Below are 27,844 nucleotides of genomic sequence, written 5' to 3'. Positions count from 1 at the left end.
AAGAATAAATCTTATAAACCTTTACAACTCTAGAAATAGAAGACCAGGCAAACCTGTTACGTTGTAACGACATTTTCCCAAGAATATCATCTCATTTCCCAATGGATATTGGACTGTATATATGGTGAATAAGGACTATTGTCGATCTTTGGACTGTTTGTATTCGATCTAAAATAAAATTAGTTTTTTGATGTTAAAAAAAAAAAGCATATCATAAAATAGAATAATAAAAAAAAAAATGCCAATACTGTATCCAGATAAAGATTTAAATGGGATATTGCAAGTAGGTTGCCATTTTTCTAGCTGACGTGCGCCAACATTAGGGACCGCACTATCACCTAGTCTTTTCTCCTTTAAACAATGCCAACCCACCTGGCTCTCCTATCCTGGAAGTTACCCTTGTAATACAAAAACCTGTAGGTACTGTAATTTGTGTCTTTTGGGTAAAACGTTTGTTGCCACAGATGAAGGGTTCATTATACAACAACACATCAACTGTGGCACAAACTATGTAATTTACCTGATCACCTGTATTTCATGCAGCCTCCAGTATGTAGGTTGTACCACATGTCCTTTGAGAGCCCGTATAGGGGAAAATTACTGTGACAGAAATAACCCAAATGCTAGAAATATTTCAAATGCAACACGTCACTTTAGAGAATGTCATCAGGGCGATCTTTCCTCGTTTCGCCTCAGAGGAATAGAACGGTTGTCTCACTCGCCCAGAGGAGGTGATGGGGAGAGAAGGCTACTGGGGAGAAAAGCATGGTGGATTTTTAGATCGCCTCAGGGGTTAAACCTGAGGTAGGATTTGGACTTGCACTTACATTAACCGCTTCAGCCCCGGAAGAATTTACCCCCTTCCTGACTAGAGCACTTTTTGTGATGCGGCACTGCGTTGCTTTAACTGACAATTGCGCGGCCGTGCGATGCTGTACACAAACAAAATGTACATCCTCCCCCCCCCCCCCCCCCCCCCACAAATAGAACTTTCTTTTGGTGGTATTTGATCACCTCTGCTGTTTTTATAAACAAAAAAAGAGCAACAATTTTGAAAGAAAAGAAAATTTATATATTTTTGGGGATATTTATTATAGAAAAAAGTAAAAAATATATATAAGAACAAATTTCTTTCTCAGCTTAGGCTGATATCTATTCTTCTACATATTTTAGGTAAAAAAAAATGACAATAAGCGTATATTGATTGGTTTGCCCAAAAGTTATAGCATCTACATAAAAGGGGATATGGAATTTTTATTATTACTTTTTTTTTTATTAGTAATGGTGGCGATCTGCTATTTTTTTCATGACTATGACATTATGGCAGACACTTTTGGTTCCATTGTCATTTATACAGCGATCAGTTCTATAAAAATGCACTGATTACTGTGTTAATGACACTGGCAGGGGAGGGGTTAAACACTAGTGGGGCGATCAAGGGGTTAAGTGTGTCATAAGGAGTGATTCTAACTGTGGGGGGGGAGGGGGTGGGCTCACTACAACATGAGAGATTACTGCTCCTGCTGACAGGGAGCAGTAGATCCATGTCATGATGCTAGGCAGAGCAGGGAAATCCCTTGTTTGCATAGGCATCTCGCCATTCTGCCTCTCCGTGACACGATCGCGGGCCCCCGGTGGACATCGAGTCCGCGGGTCCCGCGGACACGCTCATGGAGTAGGCGGTGGGTGCGTGCACAGCCACAATGCCGCATCTTAACGGTACATCCGTTTTCGCAGCCGTGCCATTGTGCTGCCATACATCGCCGTGCGCTGGTCGGCAAGCAGTTAAGAATGCCTCTTCCCAGAGCCTCCTCTCTCTCTTTTCCTTTCTCTCTTCTGGGTTCTTTTTCGCATACCTGGATTATTATTTTCATCTTTTTTTTTAATTTAATGTTTTTTGAATTGTAAGGTGTGCTTTCTTATGCATATGTCTATACATCTGAGTGTATGCACGTGTGTGTGTGTGTGTGTGTGTGTGTGTACATGCATGTGCATGTTATCACTACAAGGTGTGTGAAAATTAGTAGCATACACATGGATCACCCTATCTGTATTGCAGCTGATTCTCTTTCTTGGATAATTGCCTGTGGTCAATTAAGACAATAAATGGGAGGAGCCTGTGATCTTTAGAGCTACTATTTAATTCAAAGTTTTATGTCTGTAATGTGGTTATGACTAAGGCCTTATAGGCTGAAACGCGTCAACTGACTTAATCTGCGTTTGTTCACTGTGACTATTCAATTAATTTTAAGAGCAACAACTGGAGTGCGGATTATTTTTTTCTACATTTCAATGGGGGTACCTGTGCGGTCACCCTGTCTGTGTCTATTAACACAGACTGGGCGACTCGGCCTCGCCCCCTGCTCCCTCTTTGCAGCATTTGGTGGACAGCAGCAGGAGCCAATGGCTCCCACTGCTATCAATCTGCCCAATAAGGAAGAATACAGAGACGCTGCTCTCGTGCACATCGCTGGATTGCATCAGGCTCAGGTAAAGGGGGGTGGGTTGGGGGGATCCTGCAGCACAGAAGGTTTTTTTACCTTTAAAGATTAAGTAAAGCCTCTGAAAAAAAAATACACCCTGCAAGACAAATGCATAATGAGCTAATATGCATAGCATACTAGCTCATTATGAATTACTTACCTGAGACCGAAACCCCCGCATTAGCCCTTGTTCGCCTCCTCTGACGCTGCCATCTATCCCCGAGTGACTTCCGGGTGTTCCCGGCTCCGTGACTGGCTGGCATCGTAGACAGCGGTGCCGCTATTTCTGAAAATATCTCCTAAACCTTTTAGGTTGGGGAGATACTTCTTGCACCTACAGGCAAGCCTAGATTAAGGCTTACCTGTAGGTTAAAGTGGTTGTAATGGGTTTAGAAACACTTTAATGCATAGAGGTAAAAAGCCTTGAGGCTTTAGAACCACTTCAAGCATATGAGACAGGCCCATAGAAAAGCTGAGAGTCAGATAAGGCTGAACTTAATGTACATGAAAAATAACACTTTATGCTGCCCTGCCCATCCTACTCCCTTTAGAATTCTTTATAGTTACATATACAGTTACATAGTTGGTAAGGTTGAATAAAGAATCATCAGTTCATCCAGTTCTGTCTGTGTGGATGTCATGTACCTGGTCAGAGGCCAATGTGATGAGAGGGCTTCACTTGCAGCTGAGAGCAGGGCACCCCTGAAGGTGGTAACAGGGAGTGCTATGCCCCAAAAAACAGGGGCTGCCAGCTGCAGCAGGCTGAGGGATGAGGAGGTGTCTGCTAAATGGTGGCTGGACAAGCAGGATGTACTGCTGGGCAGGAGTCCCTCAGATGCACCAGATGAGACTTGGCAGAAGGGAGAGCCAGAAGCAGGGTCAGGAGCCAGGCCAGTAGTCATACATGGAATGTCAGCCAGGAGTAAGGCAGCAAGCAGAGTTAGGAGTAAGCCGAGGTCAATCACTGTTAATCAGGCAGCAGCGAAGTAAGCCAAAGGTCATACATGGATCAGCAGGCAGAAACGGGGTCAATGTTGACAAGACGGGTCAAAGGCAAGCCGGGTCGGGAACAGAAAATGCAATAATATCAAGAACCGGAACAAAGGAACACATGGAGGGAGCTGAAGATCATTCAGCAACTAATGGCTCATGCTGCTGGCTTTAAATGGGACAATGGGCGCCTGCCAATGCGCATTTGCATTGGCGAATTTCTATGTGCCAATCTGCGATTCCACTGACAGGTGGGCCAGTTCTTCTGCAAACATTTCTGACAGTGAGTGTGTGTATTCATTTATGTCTCTACCACTTGCCATAGCCCTGTATATTGTGTCCGCTAAGATGCTCATCTAAAGGTGTCCAGAAATTACACTGGTCTTCAAGGAGAAAACCTCGGACATGAAAGTTGCTATATTTTTACCAGAATTGGGTCACTAATAAAGAAAAATTAGGCCTGAGCATTAATTGGCTCCGGTTTCCAAGGTACAGCTGCAGGTCAAAATTGCATCGAAATAATTCAAAATTACGAGGGGGGATGTGATATAGCAATGAGAATGGTGCCACACCAATCATTATAAATTGATCTTTTTGTTGATGCCAATAACATAACTTTACATTCATTTATTGTTTTTTTCATGTAACAACATTTCCTTGCTCCCTCGCAGTCCCAATGGTGTGAAAGGCATGAACTTTTTTTTCTTGTTTAGCCAATGATGCAGGTAAGTTGCACATGTAATGCAACAATAATGAAGGGCCCAACTCTTGTCCTGATCCCCCTATTTTGCATCCAAAATATAGGTGGTATTCCTTTTTCTACCACTGCTGTCATACTGCAATTTTGAGACGCAAATGTAACCTCACTATGAATGTAGCAGAAGTTATCTGTGTTGTTTACACAGGTTCGAGACATCTTGGCTTCTGAGGGAAAATATCACAAAACTGTTCCTTGGAAATGTTAGGCAATGACACCTTGACAAGCCACCAGATGTAACTGTAAAATCCCAACAAGACAAATGTACCTTGCAATGAAAGGACAAATAATTACATTTAGTCACAATATGTAAGAATTAGCACATTTTATCTCGGAGGTTGATCATATCCCAAAATTTGTAGACCAGCGTTATAAACACTTCCCACCGATACCACCAATTGTAGAAGGGAGTTCCACATCCTTACTGTTCTAACAGTAAAGAACTCCTTATGTAGTTTAACCACTTAAAGACCGAGCCTCTTTCTGAGATTTGTTGTTTACAAGTTAAAAACTTTTTTTGGCTAGAAAATTACTTGGAACCCCAAAACATTATATACTTTTTTTTTTCTAACACCGTAGAGAATAAAATGGCGGTTGTTGCAATACTTTCTGTCACACCGTATTTGCACAGCAGTCTTACAAGTGCACATTTTTTGGAAAAAATATTTTTTTTAATTAAAAAATAAGACAACGGTAATGTTAGCTCAATTGTTTTTTTTTTATATTGTGAAAGATAATGTTACACCAAGTAAATTGATACCCAACATGTCACACTTCAAAATTGCACCCGCTCGTGGAATGGCGACAAACTTTTACCCTTAAAAATCTCCATAGGCGATGTTTAAACAATTCTACAGATTGCATGTTTTAAGTTACGGATGAAGTCTAGGGCTAGAATTATCGCTCTCACTCTACCGATTGTGGCGATACCTCACATGTGTGGCTTGAACAGCGTTTTGCGGGCGCTACTCGCGTATGTGTTCGCGTCTGCACGCGAGCTTGGCAGGACTGGACGCATTTTAAAACCTTTTTTGTTCTTACTTTTACCTTTTTTTTTTATTTTTACACTGTTTTAAAAAAATATATAATAATAATTGTGTCACTTTTATTCCTATTACAAGGAATGTAAACATCCCTTGTAATAGAAAAAAAGCATGACAGGATCCCTTAAATATGAGATCTGGGGTCAGAAAGACCCATTTACACTAAAATGCAATAATAAAAAAAAAATGTAATTTAAAAAAAATGAAGAAAAAAAAATGGCCCTTTTAAGGACAATGGGCGTAAGTGACGTTTTGACGTCGCTTCCGCCCAGCAATGATATGGAGACTGGTGGGGGCCATATTCCCATCACTCATCTCCATGTCAGGCCACAAGAAGGATCCGATCGCCTCCGCTGCTGCCGACGGCTCCGCTAAGCGGCAGAGGGCACCGCGGCGGGAGGGGGGCCCTCAGCCGCCGCCGATAAAAGTGATCTCACAGTGAATGCGCCACAGAGGCCACTTTTATCTTAAACCAGACCGCTTACTGAAGAAAAGCATAATGGGTTATGGCAGCTAGCTGCTGCCATAACAACGATATTCCTTTTCAAACAGCCAATGTATAATGACGGTGGGCGGTCTGGAAGTGGTTAAGGTTAAACCGCTTCTCATACAACTTCATTAACTGACCACGTGTCCTCTTGAGCGACCTGAGACTGAATAGTTTCCTCCCTATGCTAGAATTTAGATTTAGTAATATATATATATATATATATCGCGATCATATCTCCTCCTAAGCATCTCTTCTCTAGGAAAAGAATCCAAATGTGTGTAGCCTTTTCTCATAACTGCCTCAGGATCTCCCACCACACTTATACTGCGGCAGGGCGGCCCTGCTGAGCCAAATCACATACGTGGTTTGGTATTTCCAGGTAGTGGGGAGCATACTTCCCTCTCTCCAGCTGTGCTGTCATTCGCTACAGCACAAGGCAATCAGTGGTTCCCGTCCAGTCGAAGCCTTTTACGGAGAAACGCGTTGGGTGGAGCTATAGGACCAGATATTGCACCTAGCTGGCTTGTGCCGAAGCTGTTGTTTTTATATCGATGCACTGCTTTTCTTGGATGTCAGCTGTGTACCAAATCACCAATTTTCTTTACTGGAATAAAAAAGTACTGCACCATAAAGTTTCTTTTCTTCTGCCTTATGGCTGCTTTCACACTGGGGCGGTATTCAGGCGTTACAGCGCTAAAAATAGCGCCTGAAAAAAACCGGCCCCTTTCACTCCAGTGTGAAAGCCGGAGGGCTTTCACACTGGAGCGGTGCGCTGGCAGGACAGTGAAAAAAGTCCTGCTAGCCGCATCTTTGGAGCGGTGAAGGAGCGGTGTATTCACCGCTCCTAAACCGCTCCTACCCATTGAAATCAATGGGACAGCGCGGCAATACCGGCTGCAGCGGCGCTATGCGGGCGGTTTTAACCCTTTTTCGGCCGCTAGCGGGGGTTAAAACCACCCCGCTAGCGCCCTCAGACCGCCGCTAAAACGACGGTAAAGCGCCGCTAAAAATAGCGGCGCTTTACCCCCGACGCCCGCACCGCCCCAGTGTGAAAGGGGCCTATGTGATCATGTGTGAGGGATTCCAGCATGCTCAGAATTCCAGGAAACACAAACAGGCCAGAAAGATGGAAGAGATTACTGGTAAACAACACAGGGCTCTCTACAGAAAGCAGTGATGTGTCAGTTTTTTTATGCCCTTCAAAGCAGGGAGTAAAAACGGGCACATCGCTCAATAAAAGCAGCACATACTACACACAGTAAACATTGTTAGGCACACAGTTAACACTTTGATTGCCCCTAAATGTTAATCCCTTCCCAACCAGTACAGTGTCAATGTATATTATTAGCATTTATCACTGTATTGTCCCGTACACACGATCTGACATTCTAATAACAAAATCCATGGATTTTTCTGACAGATGTTGGCTCAAACTTGTCTTGCATACACACGGTCACACAAAGTTGGTCGGAAATTGCGAACGTCAAGAACGCAGTGACGTACAACACGTACAACGAGCCGAGAAAAATGAAGTTCAATAGTCAGTGGGGCTCTTCTGCTTGATTCCGGGCATGCGTGGAAGTTTGTGCGTTGGAATTGTGTACACACGATTAGACTTTCAGACAGCGGATTTTGTTGTCTGAAAATTTGAGTTCCAGATCTCAAATTCTGTGTGTTGGAAATTCCGATAGAAAATGTCCAATGGAGCCTACCCACGGTCAGAATTTCCAACAGCTCCCATCGAACATTTTCCATCGGAAAATCCGACCATGTGTATGGGGCATTAGTGTCACTGGTGATGTTAGTGTCAGATTTTCCGCCACACTATCACAGTCCCACTATAAGTTGCTGATCACTTTGAATGCACAAATTGCAACATTTTCAGAGCATCGTAAGTCAGATCTAGCTGTGATACACTATATCCCTTGTTAGATGAACATCCAATACTTGACTTCTTACTGACTTCTTTCTTAATTAAAGAATAACTTTTAAAAAAATAAAATAAACTAACTTACAGTCCTGAAATATTTCAAGCGGAACTCCAGGTTGAGATAAAAAAAAAACACACAATCAATATAGTTACAGTATGTGTCGATTAAATAAATTAAATATACCTTTTTAAATGAAGTTGGTTTGAAGGGGACCTTGCAGTAAGGACTCATTCACACGGGCATCCAGAGGCCAGTAAAAGCAGGCGATTGAGACATAGTTTTACTCCCTCTGACCCCCCTAAAGAAAGGCATGCAGCTGCCCAGGCATGCCAGAGTCACGATGCTTTCCAACAATGAAACCACATGTCGCATTCAGGGGTAGCACAGCAGACACCCTGTAACCACGTACAATGCATTTTGTTGCAGCATGGGTTTTATGGTCAAAACAGAAGGTGAGGAGGTGACCTATCACCTCCCACTGCCTGTTAAATGCCCTCTGAAAAGTGATCTATCCCAGATCACTTTTCAGAGGGCCATAAGGGCTGCTGCACGTGAGAATAGCCCTAAGTGATTTTTAAAAAGAGAGAGGGTCCAGTTAATTTCAGTGGAGTGCAAATGAAATCCATATATGGGGGCTGTATTTTAGTTAAGCATTTCATCTTAGCATTTGGGCCGTTCAGGTGCAGAAGGCAGCAGTATGACCCAGTGAAGGGACTATTCTCAGGTGATACACAGAGATGAAGCAAATCCTCCTACATTAGTTGTACTTGTTTATCTGCAGTCTTCTCTTCTCCACATCCGTTCAAAGTGCTGAGTTTATAAGCTTGTCTAAGAGGTCATAAAAAAGGGTGGAGAGCTGAAGTTACACTCTGCAGCGCTCAGTGAGGAGAGCTTTGAGAGCTGATTGGAGAGAAGGGGCACACTCCCCCCCTTCACACAGCTGAGGATGTCAATTAGCTGGAGGCCCCTCCTCTGTTACTATTTTATGCTGGTGGTAAGCAATTTTTCCCGGGCAAAGGCTGGTGTTGGCTTTTCAATCATCATGGCACAAGGGTGATCGAAGCACATTGTTTGTATTGTTACATTCTAATATATAATGAAGTGGTTGAACTCGCCATAATACAGAATCAGTGCACATCTCCTGCCCCCAGATGCAGCATGTCACTTGCCACCGTGGCCTGTCGCCAGATGCAGCTTCTTAACTTTCATCTGCAACTAAATAGATGTTGATTGTCACTTGCCATGTTGCCTGCCAACAGATGTGGATTGTCACTTGCCACCATTAGCAGATTGTCACTTGCCACGTCACCTGCCACTAGATGTGGGTTGTCACTTGCCATGCCAGCCAGTGCCGCCAAATGTGCATTGCTAAATGGCAAATACTCAAGCGCTGGTGTGGTGAAAATAAAAATAATCATAAAGTGAATGCAATAAAAAGCTGCACCAATGACCGTGATCTCTCACTTATAAAGACTGCAATATAACAAATATAATTAGTGCGCTAATATAAATAAAAAATTGCTAGATACCAAAATACCCCCAATATTAAACTGATAATAATAATAAATATCCGTGTATAAAAAAATAAAAATTAAAAAAATAATTAAAAAAATAATCATCTACATCATAATTATTAATGAATAAATTCTGTGTATATAAAATATATAATCATCTGCTGGAAATATATAATAAATCAGCGATACACTCACAAACCCAATACAGTGTAAGCATAAGATTACAGCAAAATGTCAGTTTACACTCCTCACAGCCTCTCTGTGTTTCTGAACACCTTCGGCTTGATGTCCCTGGCTCCTCCTCCCAACGCGTTGCGTCACAGGTCACTTGACATTCTCAAGGGGACACTACACATTGTTGCTACATGGTGGCAGGCTGGCAGCACTGGTCCATTTAGTGAGAGCGGAGATGCGGGGCGGGCAATGAGAGATGATGTAAATAGAACTAGTTCCCCCACAAGCGGGGTTTTTAGGCAGCAAGAGACAGTAATAGAAGCCAATAGAAGTAGTATAAAAGGTATTTTAATAATAATAATTGGTAAAAACAAACATGAGCTTCACCTGAACACTTGGATAACAGACAAAATCATGTATATAAAGTACATATAATGTCACATGGAAGTAAAATAACAGACACAACTATGTTACACTGTATGAGTAGATAACAGTGAGAGCATAAAGCTAACGCGTTTCGACCCCAGAGGGGGTCTTCTTCAGAGATGGTGGTCTGTTAAAAGAAAAACAAAATTACACTGAATAAATAAATCCGGTGTTATGCATATTAGGGATTACCCAATATCGATTTAAAAATGGTTTACCCAATAATGTACTTCCAGGTAGGTAAGATGGATTGTAGTGCTTCAAAAGAAAAGTTCTCCCATAAGGCAATATCCCAATTTCCTTTACACATCTTGAGTGGTACTTGGTCCGTATGTATTGCCAAGATGCCAGACGGAAGTAGAGGCAGTGTCATACACCCACTGACGTGACTCACGGAAGGTCACACTATTGCCTTGCCCCCCAGAGGGGGAAGCTCCGGGGGGGTAGGTACGAGTGAGGGTACATCGAAGATATGGCGGGTCACACCTGCAGCAAAATCCCAACAGTGGCAAAAAATTAATTAATTTAAATAATTGAAAGCAAGGATTATTTAATGTTGGAGACATGGAGTGCATACGTACTATGGGGATAATAGTATCATATCCCCGTTATGTATGCCAAGGGTTGTGCACATGTGCACATATACATATACACACTTGCACCCCCAATTGTCTAAATGTCCACATAACATGCTTTCTAAAACCTAGACATAGAGAGAAAGAGGAGGGGGGGAAACAGAGAAACCACGCCTGGGAGTCCAAGAAGCCTAAGAAAGAGGGGAACAAAGGAAAAAGGGAAAAAAATGGCCTGGGGTGAGTGGGTGTGCAGATGGGTGTCAGTGTGTGAGCTATAATATACAAAAAAAAAAAAAAAAAAAAGGGGGACGGGGGAAAGAGAAAAAGTGGAGGAGAAAAAGAGGAATAAAGGTGATGGGAAGTGGAATGTGTGAAAGCGGTATGAGTATGCGCTTAAACAGAGAAAGAAAAAAGTGCGCAAAGGAATAGTGAGAAAGTGAAAATATGAATAAGTAATAGTATATGAGGGTCATACAACAAACAAACAAAAAGACACCGCATGTGAAAATGTGCAAAAACAAGATGCGCTAAACTAGGTGACAGTGGTGAGGGACATAATCAATAAGAGTGTCAAGTGCATAGTAATATACACATATAAAAAAATGTGTGAATGTGGTGTGTGGGAAAATACCACACCGGTGTATTAGCGTCATTGGAATAGCCAGGCGGGTGGTGAGGTTATTACCTGAATTGTAGGACCTAATAGAAAACTGTTCCAGAAGGTAAGGATGAGGGACGGCGACTTAGGCGTTAAACCACGAGTGGTAACTGGCGCAGCCCCTACAACGTATTTCCTGAAGTCCGATCTGTAAATTAGTTTAGATCAGTCCTCATATTGTACAGCCAATAAAAAGGACTTGTTTTGGTGCAGTATATCACCAATTGTAGGTCAAGTACAAAGGGAAAATAAGTGCTCACCTAACCACGGGTACAGGTTTCTTTCCTCCTGGATGAATATACACCTCCTATGAATGAAGGTTCGTATATAAAGCCTGGAGATTGGCTGCAGGTGCAAACGCCCACCAATCAGTCGGCGTATCCAAACGTGTTGGCTGCCTGAATAGGATCAGCCTCGTGTGGCCGCCCCGGCGTCCTGGAAGGCCGGAAACCGGCCCCGAAATTTCGTCACTTCCGTCGCAAAAACGTGGCGTCACAACGTCGCGCACGTCCGTTCGATCGAACGGACGCGCGCGAAGTGTATATCACGCACGTTCGCCCAAACGAGCGGACGCGCCCGAGGTACGCGCCCGGAAGTGTCCAAGGATGCCACCGGCAAGGGAATGCACGTCCACCATCCCTCCACAAGGGGGGAGGGGGAACCAATGGAGAGGCCTGTCCGTAATATACAGGCAGAAACCCCTCCTGCCCTTGCCGGGGAGTCAGAGCAGGGGGCAGACACATTAGCCCCTCCCTCCCTCCGCAACTCGGCAAAGGACCATTAGAGATTTCGAGGGAAGAGAGATATATTCTCACCGGAAGAAAAAAAGTTGTTATAAAATAAAAATTAATATTAAGCGATGTCAAAAAGCCGAGACTAGCCAGATACCCCCTAAGTACCCACCCAGGATCTTCTAGAGGAAAAAAAAAAAAAAAAAATTAAAAGGAGGTTGTGCTCGTGAAGGGGAAGAAGATCCAAGGGTGGGGGAAAAAGAGAGGTAGGTGGCAGGTCGGGGCATACCATCACAAAAAGCCAAGTGGAATTCACCAATCAAGTTGTATAATTCCATAGTACTCTTCAAAGTTTAATGGCATCTATTGTCATGTAAATATAAGTCTCTATCAAGAGCCTGAACGGAGCAAATATGCAAACTATAGTAAAATGTACATCAATTGAAACGCATGACAGTTAAACACATGGTTTTTCTGGGTAATTATTGGTATAAGGATACATTGCATATACAAAACAATCCCGAATACTCTGTTGACGGATACAGAAAAAGAGCCTGAGATGTAATGATGAAGGGAAAAAGGAAAGGCCCGGGTAGGGGAAAGGTAAGGCCCCCAATGTCCATTAGATATCCCATTGTTACAAATAGCCTCGATATTGCGATTAGGTTCCCCTTGGAATATCGGGGCATCCCTTTCTCTCCCACTGCGTGACCCATTGTCACATGTGGAAGTGCCTATGTCATCGGGGTATTTGCATGGAGCTTCCCCAAATGCAAATGCCTCCTGTGCATCTGTATGCAGATCCCAACCGTTCTCGGGTCTCCCTATTGGGGTGTTGTCGGTAATGCGTTTTTTAGTGTTACCTTCAGGGGAATCTTTATTGCTACGGTTCCTTTCAAACTTTCTCCGTGATTTTTTCACCTGTTTAGTTGGTTCATTAGGTTTAGACAGGTCCTTGGATTTATTTGTGTTCTTATTGGGAGGATGTATCTTTCCATTAACATTCTTTTTGGATTGTGTGTTAATACTCCATTTATAGGCTCGTCCCTCTGAGAAGGCAAATTTATCCCTCCAGTATTTAGATTCCTTTTTGCGTAAAATATTTTTATATTAGATAGATAAGTCATCCCGGAGTTTGGTCCGGGTTTCTACAGCTAGGGTATGTGACGCATAGGGTTATAAAGCCATTTCCAAGGTGTGAATCTCCTTGTCGAGGAGTTCAATCTGCCTGGTGTACTCCCCGACAAGGATAGTCATCATTTGCTGAGAACAAGCATTTAGGTTGGCCTCCCATTTTGTTTTACATTCATTGCTAATTAGATCTATATTTGGAAAAATTTGGACCCTGAGACCCAATGGGTTAGTCTTTTCATTCTTATATCTTTCGAACGATTTGATGTGCCAAAATAGTGCTGGTTTTCTTTCAAGTGTTCTCATTAGTTTGAAAGTCAAAGTAGTAATCTCAGTATCAACCCGATCATTTTTCTCAAATTCTGTTTCATACCCTAACATCAACAGATCCCAATCATTACCTTAAAACATATTCTTATTTACCATAACAATGCTTGCATAAAAATATACATATAAGGACAAATCAATTCCTCAATGTTAGTTGTGCTAGGCCAAGCTCATGTTTAACCCTCCTGTGTTCAATTCGGGGGAGAGAAAAGGAAAGGGATCGTATGAAAAGAAAAGAAAAAAGAAAAAGAAAGAGAAAGGAGGAAAAGGAAAAGGGTGTTTATCCACCCAGTCTGATTAACAATCAAATAAGAACACAGTGCTATAAAAAGCTAGGAGGGTGCTGCTCACCCCAAGTAGATACAAATAGAACTAGTTCCCCCACAAGCGGGGTTTTTAGGCAGCAAGAGACAGTAATAGAAGCCAATAGAAGTAGTATAAAAGGTATTTTAATAATAATAATTGGTAAAAACAAACATGAGCTTCACCTGAACACTTGGATAACAGACAAAATCATGTATATAAAGTACATATAATGTCACATGGAAGTAAAATAACAGACACAACTATGTTACACTGTATGAGTAGATAACAGTGAGAGCATAAAGCTAACACGTTTCGACCCCAGAGGGGGTCTTCTTCAGAGATGGTGGTCTGTTAAAAGAAAAACAAAATTACACTGAATAAATAAATCCGGTGTTATGCATATTAGGGATTACCCAATATCGATTTAAAAATGGTTTACCCAATAATGTACTTCCAGGTAGGTAAGATGGATTGTAGTGCTTCAAAAGAAAAGTTCTCCCATAAGGCAATATCCCAATTTCCTTTACACATCTTGAGTGGTACTTGGTCCGTATGTATTGCCAAGATGCCAGACGGAAGTAGAGGCAGTGTCATACACCCACTGACGTGACTCACGGGAGGTCACACTATTGCCTTGCCCCCCAGAGGGGGAAGCTCCGGGGGGGTAGGTACGAGTGAGGGTACATCGAAGATATGGCGGGTCACACCTGCACCAATCTCCAGGCTTTATATACGAACCTTCATTCATAGGAGGTGTATATTCATCCAGGAGGAAAGAAACCTGTACCCGTGGTTAGGTGAGCACTTATTTTCCCTTTGTACTTGACCTACAATTGGTGATATACTGCACCAAAACAAGTCCTTTTTATTGGCTGTACAATATGAGGACTGATCTAAACTAATTTACAGATCGGACTTCAGGAAATACGTTGTAGGGGCTGCGCCAGTTACCACTCGTGGTTTAACGCCTAAGTCGCCGTCCCTCATCCTTACCTTCTGGAACAGTTTTCTATTAGGTCCTACAATTCAGGTAATAACCTCACCACCCGCCTGGCTATTCCAATGACGCTAATACACCGGTGTGGTATTTTCCCACACACCACATTCACACATTTTTTTATATGTGTATATTACTATGCACTTGACACTCTTATTGATTATGTCCCTCACCACTGTCACCTAGTTTAGCGCATCTTGTTTTTGCACATTTTCACATGCGGTGTCTTTTTGTTTGTTTGTTGTATGACCCTCATATACTATTACTTATTCATATTTTCACTTTCTCACTATTCCTTTGCGCACTTTTTTCTTTCTCTGTTTAAGCGCATACTCATACCGCTTTCACACATTCCACTTCCCATCACCTTTATTCCTCTTTTTCTCCTCCACTTTTTCTCTTTCCCCCGTCCCCTTTTTTTTTTTTTTTTTTTTTTTTTTTTTTTTTTTTTTGTATATTATAGCTCACACACTGACACCCATCTGCACACCCACTCACCCCAGGCCATTTTTTTCCCTTTTTCCTTTGTTCCCCTCTTTCTTAGGCTTCTTGGACTCCCAGGCGTGGTTTCTCTGTTTCCCCCCCCCTCCTCTTTCTCTCTATGTCTAGGTTTTAGAAAGCATGTTATGTGGACATTTAGACAATTGGGGGTGCAAGTGTGTATATGTATATGTGCACATGTGCACAACCCTTGGCATACATAACGGGGATATGATACTATTATCCCCATAGTACGTATGCACTCCATGTCTCCAACATTAAATAATCCTTGCTTTCAATTATTTAAATTAATTAATTTTTTGCCACTGTTGGGATTTTGCTGCAGGTGTGACCCGCCATATCTTCGATGTACCCTCACTCGTACCTACCCCCCCGGAGCTTCCCCCTCTGGGGGGCAAGGCAATAGTGTGACCTCCCGTGAGTCACGTCAGTGGGTGTATGACACTGCCTCTACTTCCGTCTGGCATCTTGGCAATACATACGGACCAAGTACCACTCAAGATGTGTAAAGGAAATTGGGATATTGCCTTATGGGAGAACTTTTCTTTTGAAGCACTACAATCCATCTTACCTACCTGGAAGTACATTATTGGGTAAACCATTTTTAAATCGATATTGGGTAATCCCTAATATGCATAACACCGGATTTATTTATTCAGTGTAATTTTGTTTTTCTTTTAACAGACCACCATCTCTGAAGAAGACCCCCTCTGGGGTCGAAACGCGTTAGCTTTATGCTCTCACTGTTATCTACTCATACAGTGTAACATAGTTGTGTCTGTTATTTTACTTCCATGTGACATTATATGTACTTTATATACATGATTTTGTCTGTTATCCAAGTGTTCAGGTGAAGCTCATGTTTGTTTTTACCAATTATTATTATTAAAATACCTTTTATACTACTTCTATTGGCTTCTATTACTGTCTCTTGCTGCCTAAAAACCCCGCTTGTGGGGGAACTAGTTCTATTTGTATCTACTTGGGGTGAGCAGCACCCTCCTAGCTTTTTATAGCACTGTGTTCTTATTTGATTGTTAATGAGAGATGATGTAATCTCTCAGCTCCCCGTGGCACCTCTGACATTGAAGAGGCCCACGCTGTGAGGGCGGAAGAGTGGTGACATGGAGCAGGGGGAGAGAGATGAGGTCATCTCTGCTTGTCTCTCTCCTCCTCCTCTAATGCAGCCTACATGCTGCAGCCGCACCCACGACCCGCTGAGACTTGGGGCTATGGGCTCCAGATTCGAGGCTACAGCCTTGATAGCCACCCATTGGCGACGAGATGCCTAGGCCGAAGATATAATCTTTTTTCTCTGCTGTATTTGAGTAACGCTATGAAAGGAGAAGCAGCATATTGATGAGCTCGCCTCTCTGGCACTTTGATTTCTCCTTATATCAGCCTGTTACTTGTTAGCACATAAGCACTGCAGCACAACTGATTGGCTCCTTGTGCTGCTTCTCCCTCTCTAGGCTGAGCTATGTTGTATTGTGTATGGCAAAAGGCAAACACCCTTTTGCATTGCCCTTCTTTCACTGAAAAAAAAATTGTATTAATGAATAGAGAGCTACATTAGTTAATGCCTTTTATACCGGCCTACCTGAGTTCAGCTTAAAAAAACAAACAAAAAAGGAATTTCTGAATTGTGTTGACCTTTATTGCTTTCTGAATTTTTCTCACTCATATCTTCTACATTGTTCTGTTATGTTGCTGTTGAGAATAGTGCAAGAATAGGAAACAATTGCTGACTTGACATACGCCCACTAACACAGGAAGTGACACGTGCTGTGATGGTGTTTCAAGAAGAATTTGCCATGTCATCCGAGCTTCTGCTCTTTCTGTCAGAAAAACAAATCTTTCAAGTATAAGGAAAACCTATCCTAACACATGATGCACATATAATTTAGTCCTATATGATAAGCTCTATTTGGATTTTATTTTTTTTGTAGTAAATATTGCTAAATACAAAAATAAAATCAAAATATTAAAAGTCAGCAGGTACAAATACTGTAGCTGCTGATTTTTAATATTAGGGCACTTGCCTGTCCAGGGAGCCTGCAATGTCAGGACCCCAACCGATCTGCAGATCGACTCCCAGGTGCTGCCGCCGCCATTCCTGGTAAGGGAACACGGCAGTAAAGCCTTTCGGCTTCACACACAGCTGGTTGCCTATTGCGCATGCGCGTTGCGCACTGCACTTTCTAATTGGCCTGGTGACGGGGGAAGGAGGAGGGGGGGAAAACTTCCGGGATATCGGGCAGCAGCCCCGTCCCTGGAAAGGGGATCAAATGTGGCACAGGAGGGGGGGGAGTGTGTACAGTAAGTAGAAGTTCCACTTTTGGGTGGAACTCTGCTTTAAGGTATTTATCTTTTTAAATAGTCATGTGACCGCCAATATTGGAAGGGGATTCAGTTGTTTCTTTCTAGGTCTCTAGTTGGATGTAAACAGTTCCACGGTATCTTTCCGTATAGGTGAACTGGGTCCAGTAAAATCACGTCATGTGATAGTGGACCTCTTGACTCATACTACAAAAGCACACACACAGGGAACGCAAACACCTAGTGCACTGATGGCAAACCTTGGCACCCCAGATGTTTTTGGAACTACATTTCCCATGATGCTCCACTACACTGCAGCGTAGTGGAGCATCATGGGAAATGTAGTTCCAAAACATCTGGGGTGCCACGGTTCGCCATCACTACCTAGTACATTACCCAAATTTACTTAAAGGAAAAAAATAGCCAATCGAATACTCACAAAGGACAGAAGTGACATGCACGAAAGACTCTGATGGTTGACCAGTGTGGCGATGTTGACACATTTCAGGGACGCATCCCTGAAAAGCATCAGCTTGCTAACATCTCTACAGTCTGGTCATTCATTGCCACACCGGTCAACCAGTATACTGTCATATGTGTCACTTCTGTCCTTTGTAAGTATTTTATTGGTCATTTGGTTTCTTTTAATAAATCTTGGGTAATGCCCTAGGCATTTGCACCCTCCTGTGTGTTCTTTTGCAGTATATGGTTGGGCTGCACCATTGAAGCATTGCTCCAGAGGAGACATAGATTCCACAAATTATCCTTGTCTAGTGACTGTCCTTTCGAACGCTGGAGTGGTTATTCTCTTGACTCTTCAGAGAAGAGGTGAGCTCCTCCCTGTGTCTTATATCATTCACAGATTTCATGCACTGTTGTACCATGGGTGGTGTTGGGGACCTCCATTGCACTGGGATACATGCCCTGGCCGGTGAGGTATTTTGGCATTATTCTGCCCTAGGCAAGACTAAAACCCCAGCTGTGGTGTACCGTTCTTGTCTCTGGATCTGATGGGGAAGCTGCAGCCATTCACAGTGAACTGCTGCAGCTTCCTTATCAGACCCTGAGAAAGGATTTATGCAAGTGCCATGTATAGAATTACCGCCCATGTTCTGACGTTCGTGTTGATACCTCATGTATGAGACAATTGCTGTTAGCGTGCCTGCAGGACTGACACGTGCGTTTGCCCTTGCGCTCAAATATGGGAGGATGGGGGCACTTACTATTTACATTTTTAATTTGAATTATTTTTAACTTTCTTTTCTTGTGTGTGTTTTTTTTTTTTTTTTTTTTTTTTTACACTGATCGCTTTTATTGCTGTCGCACACAATGTAAACATCCTTGTGACAGGTACTCTTTTTATGGAGTGATCTGGGGTCTATAAGACTCCCAAATCCCTCCTCTGCACTTAAGAGCATTTTGAACACCAAGATGTTGTTTTTGAATGCTTTAGATTTTTAAAAACTAGCGCTGATTGTTTCCAAGTAAATTGGAAAAGATGTCTTATCCCGGCGTTGCTTGTTGCCCGCCCAGGGACACGGGATAGCCAGAGAGAGCCGCAGAAAGCAGCAGGAGTGGAGTGGGGGGCGCGCGCACATCTCCTCCCGCTGCTTCTCCAAAGCAGCTATTGCTATTACAAGAGAATACTGGGGTGATGCCTGCAGGTGCTGGGGGTGGTGCCACTCCCCTGAAAAATACCGCCCAAGGAAAACGCCTTTTTGCTTTTCTGTAGATACGCACCTGGCTGCATTGAAAAGATTTCTAACAAGGTCATTTTTGTACCTTTTTTGGATAAGAAGCTGAGCTGTAGGAGCAGGGCTGTCTTTAAGGCAGGGCAAAAGGGGCAGCTGCCCTGGGCCCTGTCATTGTTGTGGGGCCCAAAGCAGCTGCCTCATGCTTGCCAACTATCCCAGTTTACATTCCCTTGAAGTTTTAGTCCTGTGCTGCTACTAATGCTGCCCAGCTCTGCCCTATTGTTATGTACAGATGACTCACCTGCAGACCCTGTGTTTACATGTAAATACTGGCATTCATATGTAAATAGCTGAGGCCAACTGCATTGATATGTAAATAAAGGCAGCATTCATAGGTATATCATGCTCCCCTGCACTGAGGAGAAGATGTACTGTAACCTATAGCAACCAGTGAGCAGTATTACAGTACAGCAATCTCTAGCAGCCAATCAACAATCAGAAATGTGCTGTAACCTCTAGCAACTAATCAGTGATCCTTAAGGAGTGTTGTAACCTCTAGCAACCAGTCAGTGAGCTGTAATGATATGCTGTAACCTCTGGCAACCAATCACAATCGCTGCCTGATCTGATACAGTAAACCGATTTTAAGTCTAGCTGCTATTTATTGTATGTCTCAGAGCAGGTGGAGAGCGAAATTGCATGGGGGGAGGGGGGCCCTAAGATAACTTTTTTGCCCAGGGTCCAATCAATATTAAAGACGGCCCTGTGTATGAGGCTCTTAGCCAGATTCTGGTTTGAAGATAGATGGTGAGATTGTGGATTACGGCACACACATTGCACCAGAAAGGCTGGATCCATGGACATCACCAAGAGATGTGGAACATGGAGCCCCTGGCAGTACTACATCTCCAACAATCAGGACTGGCAGCAGGGTACATTCAATGCAGCTTCATTGGAACTCGATACCAACAAGTTAGAAAGCTAAAATGATTAATTCTCTTTGCAGGTGTCAAATGAAGATCCAAGTCTTTTTCCCATTCAGTGAGGAAGGGAGGGAAGTAGTTTTCAGGAGGGGCTCACAACTCAGAGTAGACCACAGAATAAAATGCTTTCTCTTTACATTTTGGTACTGCTGATCTTCTCCAGCCACTTCCTACCTGCATGCACTCACTCTGGCTGCACAATGTTGCTCGGGACTAGCATACCGATGGTAAGAACAGCGGACCCTGTCTGCGCAATGTATGTCAGCATAGCCATCTGTATGCTCCACTAGGGTGTGATAGGGTGACAATGCCGCAGCACAATTAGGAGGCAGTTTTCTCCCTATAACAGGAAGTGCCTGCTCAAGGACCTCCATGGCAGGATTACAAGGTATCCTTTTAAAGAGCACAATAGTTTTAATCAAATTGAAAAGCACTTTCAAGATGAAATTAACAAATTTAAAGCTTATATGAAATCGAACCCATCGAGTTTCGATCGACTTTAAATCTGTTTCTTTTGTTTTTCCATTAGTGAATGAAGTTCATACTAAAGGACATTTCTGATACGACAAGGAAAATATTCTATGTTCACATCAGTACCTGGCTTCGGACCTGTTCCTGTAAAATCCATGTAGGACCATGAAGGATGTCATTGACGGTGTTATCGGGTTCACGGATGATGCAGAGAATAAAACCTTGCCTATTTTGCCTTGTTTGGACAATGTTTGCCCAGAGGAGAAGCCTGTAGGATCTACCTCACATTGTGAAGAGTGTGACACAAGCCGAGCATTACCGGAGGTCTCTAACACATGGGGAGACTTTGAGGGGTTTGATGAGTTCACGCCACAGTCTGAACAATTTTACTATGCAGATGAAGCTTTGCAGCTGAACTCTTTTACTACTTTTACCTCCAATGGAGATTGTTACACTGAGCAATCCGAAGTCCAAGATGAATGGGATGCATTTAATAAAGAAGATGGGGTAGGTACTTGTAAAAACTAAAGAGCTCAAGTCTTACAAAGCACTCTGTTGAAAGCAGGGGGTATATCCATGTTTAACCAATGTATTTAATTTTTTTTTTTTAGGTGAATCTTGCACCAAAAAAAAAAAAAAGGTTTGCTCAATACAATTTATTATCAGAACCCTCCACCCACATAATAAATTCCCTGTTGGAAAAAATGTTTAATTATAACATACCTTAACTCAAGCTTCCATAGAGTAGAAGGTGATGGCAACAACCATTCAGAGAGCTCCCGAAGAATGTTGAGTAGGCCAAAACTCATCAGAAAACATTTCATCAAAGTACCAGGAGCGTCTTCTTGTGAGATTTTGGGAGACTCAGCATTCTCAAGGATCTTGATGACAGAGGGATGTTGCCCTCATCTAGGCACCATGGGCTGAAACCAAGGGTTTGGTAGGTACTTTATATTTATACTTTTTCCCCCAGCAATTTATAATGAGGATGGGGGTCCTAATGTAAAAAGTAACTGCTTGAAGCTTTCAAGTGTATAAAGTGAATATCCTTATAATTATATTTTCTTGTTGGGTAAATGAACATTTAATACAGGGTGCATCTATGACACCCCATTTGCAAAGCATGCTGGGCACAGCATTACCTGTGTGCCTGTTGGCAGCCCATGTAAATGAAATAAACAAGATGGTTCTCTTTTTTTTGCTTTTGCTTTGGAAGCAAGGGAATGAGGTTTCCTCCTGCTGACTTCTTCTTCTGTGTAATCTGATCTCTCTTGCTACACAGGTTTAGCAGTTTTCTGGGATCAAAGAAAGCAGCTCTTCTGCATGAAGCCAAATTGAAATAAGAAATAGTTATGCTGACAAATAGACAATACACGTATTGCCTCCATTTTCATTGTCTGTCATCCACTGACCTCTTTTAGCAGCTGTGCAGGGTGTGCCTATGACTATATGAATCAATTCTATGAGTTGGACCCATTTCCCTGTGTAATGTAACGGAACTGGTCAGACACATTTCTCCAGTTCTCTTCAATACAAGTCAGCATAAGAAAACTTGTGATGAAGGGTGTGGCAACCACTCAGCTATGACAGCATAGATCACTGCAGGGTACGGCAACCCTTAAATGCATAGCAGTACCCCTGTAGGGGCTGCTGGTTGTTGTGGTCTTTCTCTCTCAATCTTCAGACACTCAGTAATCAAGAAGCAGTACTTATACTTTGTTTTTATGTTTTGTTGAGGGCAATAACCTTGGATGGGGATAAGGGAGATATGAGATATCCACTTGATTAAAGAGAAAGAATGGGGACTTCAACTATATACACTCTCTGTGTATATATACCTCCTCACTTCCAGCTCCAGCACATCACTTGATTACTGCTTATTCCGGACTAGCTAGCACTGAAAATTAGGCCTCACACTGGCTCAGTCAGGCCTGAGTAAATGCCCTTTGCAGGCAGGAATAGCGGGCCCCTTTGGTGTAGCAAAAAAATGGTAGTAGTCCTAGTGTTAGCTGTCTACGTGGCTACTGATCCCAGAACCACATTTTCAGGCCCTGCCAGCCCTCTTGGCTGCAGCTGCCTCTGTCCGCTGCCCAGGCCACCACAGTCCACTCCACTGGCTCTGCACCCATCCCAGACTGCACTCTCCCTGTCCTCTCAGGCATGCCTCCCTGTCCCCCTGACTGTGTGAACACTCAACATACCTCCTGGCTGCCTCAGTGGAACTCCTGGAGACTTGACTGGCAGTGTTCTCCCACTGTCCTCTCTTACTCCGCCTGTGCTTCCTGGTCAGGACACCTCTGTGTGTTTATAAGAGGGTCCCGCCCGCACCCAAGTCCCGGGCCCAAGGTCACCCCCCCCCCCCCCCCGGACTGAGGAGCATCCTCAAGCCTAACACTCCATCTTCCCCTCATTACCAACTCCTCCCCAGCTGGGTTGACTCTAGTTGGGGATTGGACAGGGCCCTCAGAATACTCCAGACAGCTCCAAGTCTGCTCTCCTCCTCCTTTCTTTCCATAAGATTCCAGCACATTCTGGAAGAAGAATGGAGGTCTCGGTGATGCTGCCTGTGAGTCACCCAATCCTGCCTGGCTTCCTGCCAACCCAGACTCAAAACAGACAGGCTTGGTTGCCTGCCAAGCCTGCTTTAATTTCCCTACACTACAAAAAACTAACGGTACACATCCTAGTACCACTAGAGGATGGTACAGATGGAACTTTGGGTTGAATAAAAAAAAAAAAAAACTGCCCTGATTTCCCCCATCCACACTTTTGAGGTGAATGGGGGATTCTCCCCACTGTATCGTGTATTCTGTCAGCAACAATACAGACCTGATCACGGATTTTGAAATACGGGGCAATTTAGGAAACGGCGATAAAAGGTCAATTCGTTTTAATATAAATCACACAAATAGGAAACGTAAGGGGAATACAAGGACACTGAATTTCAAAAGAGCTAACTTTCCTAAACTACGATCCTTGCTAGAAGATAATAATTGGGATAAAATCTTAGGAACACAGAACACGGAGAAAAAATTGGTATGCATTAAGACCTTTTCTCCTAATTTGTCCCTCATTTTGATCTGATCTATTAAGTTGTATATAAAATGCACTTTTTATCTTTCTAAAAGTGCTAAACCTTTCATCCAATTTCTAAATTGCTGCATTTTGTAATTTTCAAAAGCCAATATAAAGGAATATTAGTGGTCAAAAAAAATAAAAAGCACTTTGAGTTTAATCACTTTTTATGTGTGAGCAGGGTGCGTGTCCTATGCCTATATACCTTTGCTAATAGGTGTCCCTTGTTCCCATCTCAAAAAGTTGTGAGGTATGTATAAAGAACTGTGTGTCTATTTTTTTTTAAATTATATTCCTAAATATCTTCTTGCACAGCTCTGCTGTGTGGCCACGTGGTCTCCTCCTGCTGGCCAGTTGATGTCAGAGGGGAATCTCAGACCCTCACACTACTTTCCTGAGATTGGGGAAGGAGAGTGGAGGGGATCACGTGACCGCACAGCGGAGCTGTGGAAAAAGGTATTTAGGAGTATAATCTTTACAACATTTTACAGTGCTTTATAGATGTCTGAAACAGAGGATGCCAGATATCAACTTGTGTCTTAAAGCGGTTGTATACCCAAAACAAAAAAAAACAAAAAACCTATAACGCAAAGGCATAATGAGCTAGTATGCACCGCATACTAGCTCATTATGCAATACTTACCTTAGAACTAAATACTTACCTTAGAATGAAGCCCCCTCACCATCTCCTGGTCACCGCCAAGGGACCTGACATTTTGCCTCTGTGATTCTTCCAGGTTTGCGGCTCCGGTGCTGTGAGTGGCCGGAGCCGCGATGACATCACTCTCACGCATGCGCTCACTAACGTCAGCGGCTGCATGCAAGGTGAACATCTCCTAAACCATACAGGTTTAGGAGATATTAATTTTATGTACATGTAAGCCATATTATAGGCTTACCTGTAGGTAAAAATGTGCTTAAGGGGTATACAACCGCTTTAACTTCTTTAAGGAGCTTACAATCTAAAGTCCCTAACTCCCATACTAGGGCCAATTTAGAAAGGTGCCAACTAACCTACCAACGTGATAACAAAAAACTTGCCACTGCCCTCATCTATAGCTGGCTATCGCAGTAAGCGGCATTGGAAGGCTAAAACGGGTAACAACAACAGCCTGGGGAATGCCCAGGAAAAAACCCAAGCCTACTTACCAACCAGCTCGCATACCACTGAGTTAGCCTGTCTAACAGTATGTGTTTAGAAACAGGAGTTTAGTCCACACGGAGTTGCAGGTTAGGTTAATTGGTTGTCTGTGAGCTGGTTGGTAAGTAGGCTTGGGTTTTTTCCTGGGCATTCCCCAGGCTTTGTTGTTACCAATTAACCTACCAGCATATCTTTGAAGTATGGGAGGAAACCCATAAATGCACAGAGAGAACATGCAAACTCAGTGCAGGCAGTGCTGTGTTGGGATTTGAACCAAACACCCTAGTGTTGCTGAGCAGAAGTGCTAACCACTTAGCTGTTTTCTTTATTTGACTTAAAGTTCCCCTTTTCACTAAAATACACTGTGCTATGAATACACTAGGGACCCCAATGTATAAGACAATGCTCTGCAGTTTTCAAAGAGTAATCTTCGTTTTAATGACTTACCAGTGGGCCATGACTAACATTCCCAAAGTCATCCACAAAAACTCCCAAAAAAGTGATCAGCCACACATCCTGCCCGAGTTTTGGGATGCTCCAGATGTTAGACGCTCACTCTCATTATCGCATGAGTGAGCTTGCTTCCGTGATTCAATCCTGTGCATGCACAGTGCACTATTCCTCAGCCGATGCTGATATCGTATAGGGAGATTTTGTAGGTTTGTAACTTTGAAGCGTGATCGATCCTGTAATGATGAGAGCAAGTGTCCAATGCTTGGAGAATCTCAGAACTCAGAGAGGACATGGCTGATTACTTTGGTAGGAATGTTATGACTCCTAAACTCGGATGGGGGGCAATCCTAAAAGTAGCCAGCGAGTGGCTACTCCTTTTTTTTTTTTTTTTTTTTTATTTGTCTCTCGGACTTTTATTGGAATAAAGTTGTATCTGGACCCCTTAGCAGTGGTGTGGCACTTCCATTTCCATTTGATATTTTTACAAGTTGGCCATGTGCTGGTTAACAGAGACTCTGTCATCCTTCTCTCTGCAGCACACCCAGGACTGTGAACAAATCTTTGCACTGAGCTTTCCAGCCCCATCTGTAGAGGAGACAAGTGAGGATGTGAAGAGCCTGGATGCACTTTTAGCATCTAAATCTAATGGAGAAAATGTGTCCGAGTTACTAAAATCTCGCTTATGGTAAAGTAGAGAATTTACATTGTTTCATCCTCAGCGATGTGTTGCTTTGTACTGGGAAAAAATGTTTAATCTGTTTTCCAGGCTTGATTGTGAGCGGTCAGAGAAAGCTGGAGACATCCTGCCTGGTAATCCTGGGTTGGACTGGCAGAAAGCCAAGGCATGCCAAGATCTCATGTCCCTGCTCTGCATCTCTGCTGAAAATGTAAGCGCTCTCTCTGGCATACATTGTAAACTTGCATTATTAAAAGCCGTACTCCCAGACAGATTTAAAAAACTGAGTTCAGTTTATATATTCTTTAAAACGGAACTCCATGAATTATCTGTATTACATACCTACATTGGTCCAGCTTGGCTCAATGTAAGTATCCATATCTAATACCCAGAAGGGCCCCTGGGAATGCTGAAAATCACTGTAGTAGTAGAAGCTACAGTATATACAATAAGAGCCACGATCTCCCGAGTTTTGCTCCACGGACTTTCCCCTCTGCACAATGACCATAGGGGGCAGGGCCAGAATTATAAGTGGGCAAAGGGGGAAATTGCCCCGGGGCCCCCTGACAGAAGAGGCCCCCCTATACAAAAATTAGACAAAACAATATAAAAAATATTTAAAATAATGAAAAAATGTATAATAGGTATACAAAAAAAAATTTTTGTTTATTAAATGTATATTGGGAAGTAATCTTTTGCTGGCCAACATCTATAAAACTCTGAACTAGTATGTTGTATCATTTTTCAAAAATGAGTTTTGGCACCTCAAGCAAACCACACATAGAGCACTATGACTGCATGTGTTTGTGTGGACATGTGTGACCTCAGAATAACGGTGTGGCATGCATTTTAAAAATGTATGACTGTCATTGAGAATGTATACCAACTCTGTGTATAAGGGGCCCCTCCTGATCATGAAGTGTCCCGGGTCCCCCAGGTATACATCTTGCTCTAAGAGGTCTCTTGCTCAGCACTGCTGCCATTCAGAGAAACCCTTGTGTTGTTTTTTCAACAAAGACAAGGCTTTCTCTGATTGGATAAGATGGAGTTTGTGACTTCATCTGCCTCTCCACCTTGTCCAGTTGGAAAATTGCCAGCTTGGAGGAGGAGGGAGAAGGGGAGACAAGTAGGGTAAGGAGAGGGCCAACCAAGATTGTATATGCAAAGGTGGCTCCATATGATCCTGTAAGGGAAGGTACCATCTAAGAAAAAAAAAAAGACTTGAGAAGGCAGCATTTTTACAGAGGGAAACCAAACGACCACAGGCATGTGAAGAAGGATACACAACAAACACAGTAAGTTCGGAAGTCTGCAGCACTTTGAGTTTTTTTGCATTTGAAGGTTTAATAACACTTTAAAAGTTCTCTTAAAAAACAAACAAAAAGGTCATATATATAAAAATAGGGTATAATATACACTACAGCCACAGCTTTATATAACTGATAGAAATCTGTAGTGCATACCTTCTGAGGAGTGGGGTGGGGGGTGTGAGGTCCAGCAGGCTAAATACTGCTAGGAGCTACTTAGCTGCCTAGATCCTCTGCTCTCCATGGCAGAGGATCTAAAAAGGCTTGAACTATATATTTTTTTATAGCTCAGAACAATTAATTAGTTTGCTTCTTTTCTGCTATAGAAGTCTGTCAAAAAAGATGAAGTTTTAACAGATTTTGATGTGGAACAATTGCACTTTAATGGAACTTTGCACCCGATTGCTAATAAAGCTCTAATTCAGACTAAGGTAAGTATGTTATTTTCTCCAAAAATTTCCTCCCCCAACCCCTCTCTGCATGTTAATTCCTTTTTTCCATATTCATTACATAATTTAGTTTTGGGTCTCTGTCCCATGCAGAATTCCTCCCAAGATACAATCTCCTCCTATGGTCAAAGTCCAACCCCTTCCTCTTTTTCGTTGCTATCTGGTTCCTCTCTCCTTCTATGGTCCTACTATTGTTTTAAAATCTCTGGCTTCTTTTCTTTCTGGCGTGTCTTGTTCCCTGA

The 27,844-nt window shown here is 42.8% G+C and overlaps 1 protein-coding gene across 3 annotated transcripts in view; it reads left to right on the top strand.

Moving 5' to 3' along the window:
- The window catches only part of CLBA1 (clathrin binding box of aftiphilin containing 1), a 54,293-nt gene that overhangs the window by 17,195 nt on the left and 9,254 nt on the right, over positions 1–27,844 (top strand). For all 3 annotated transcript variants that reach the window (XM_077464491.1, XM_077464493.1, XM_077464492.1), the window contains exons 2-5: positions 20,560–21,008; positions 25,707–25,855; positions 25,937–26,057; positions 27,480–27,584. In XM_077464491.1, coding sequence (XP_077320617.1) covers positions 20,667–21,008; positions 25,707–25,855; positions 25,937–26,057; positions 27,480–27,584 — 717 coding nt within the window. In that variant the 5' untranslated portion in view covers positions 20,560–20,666. The remainder of the gene's footprint in view (positions 1–20,559; positions 21,009–25,706; positions 25,856–25,936; positions 26,058–27,479; positions 27,585–27,844) is intronic.

Source organism: Lithobates pipiens, unplaced genomic scaffold (assembly GCF_037356315.1).
Source record: "Lithobates pipiens isolate NorthernLeopardFrog02 unplaced genomic scaffold, aLitPip1_a1.2 Scaffold_30, whole genome shotgun sequence".
NCBI lineage: Eukaryota > Metazoa > Chordata > Amphibia > Anura > Ranidae > Lithobates > Lithobates pipiens.
The sequence above is the reverse complement of the archived record's forward strand: the minus strand, read 5'-3'. Positions and strand labels throughout refer to the sequence as shown.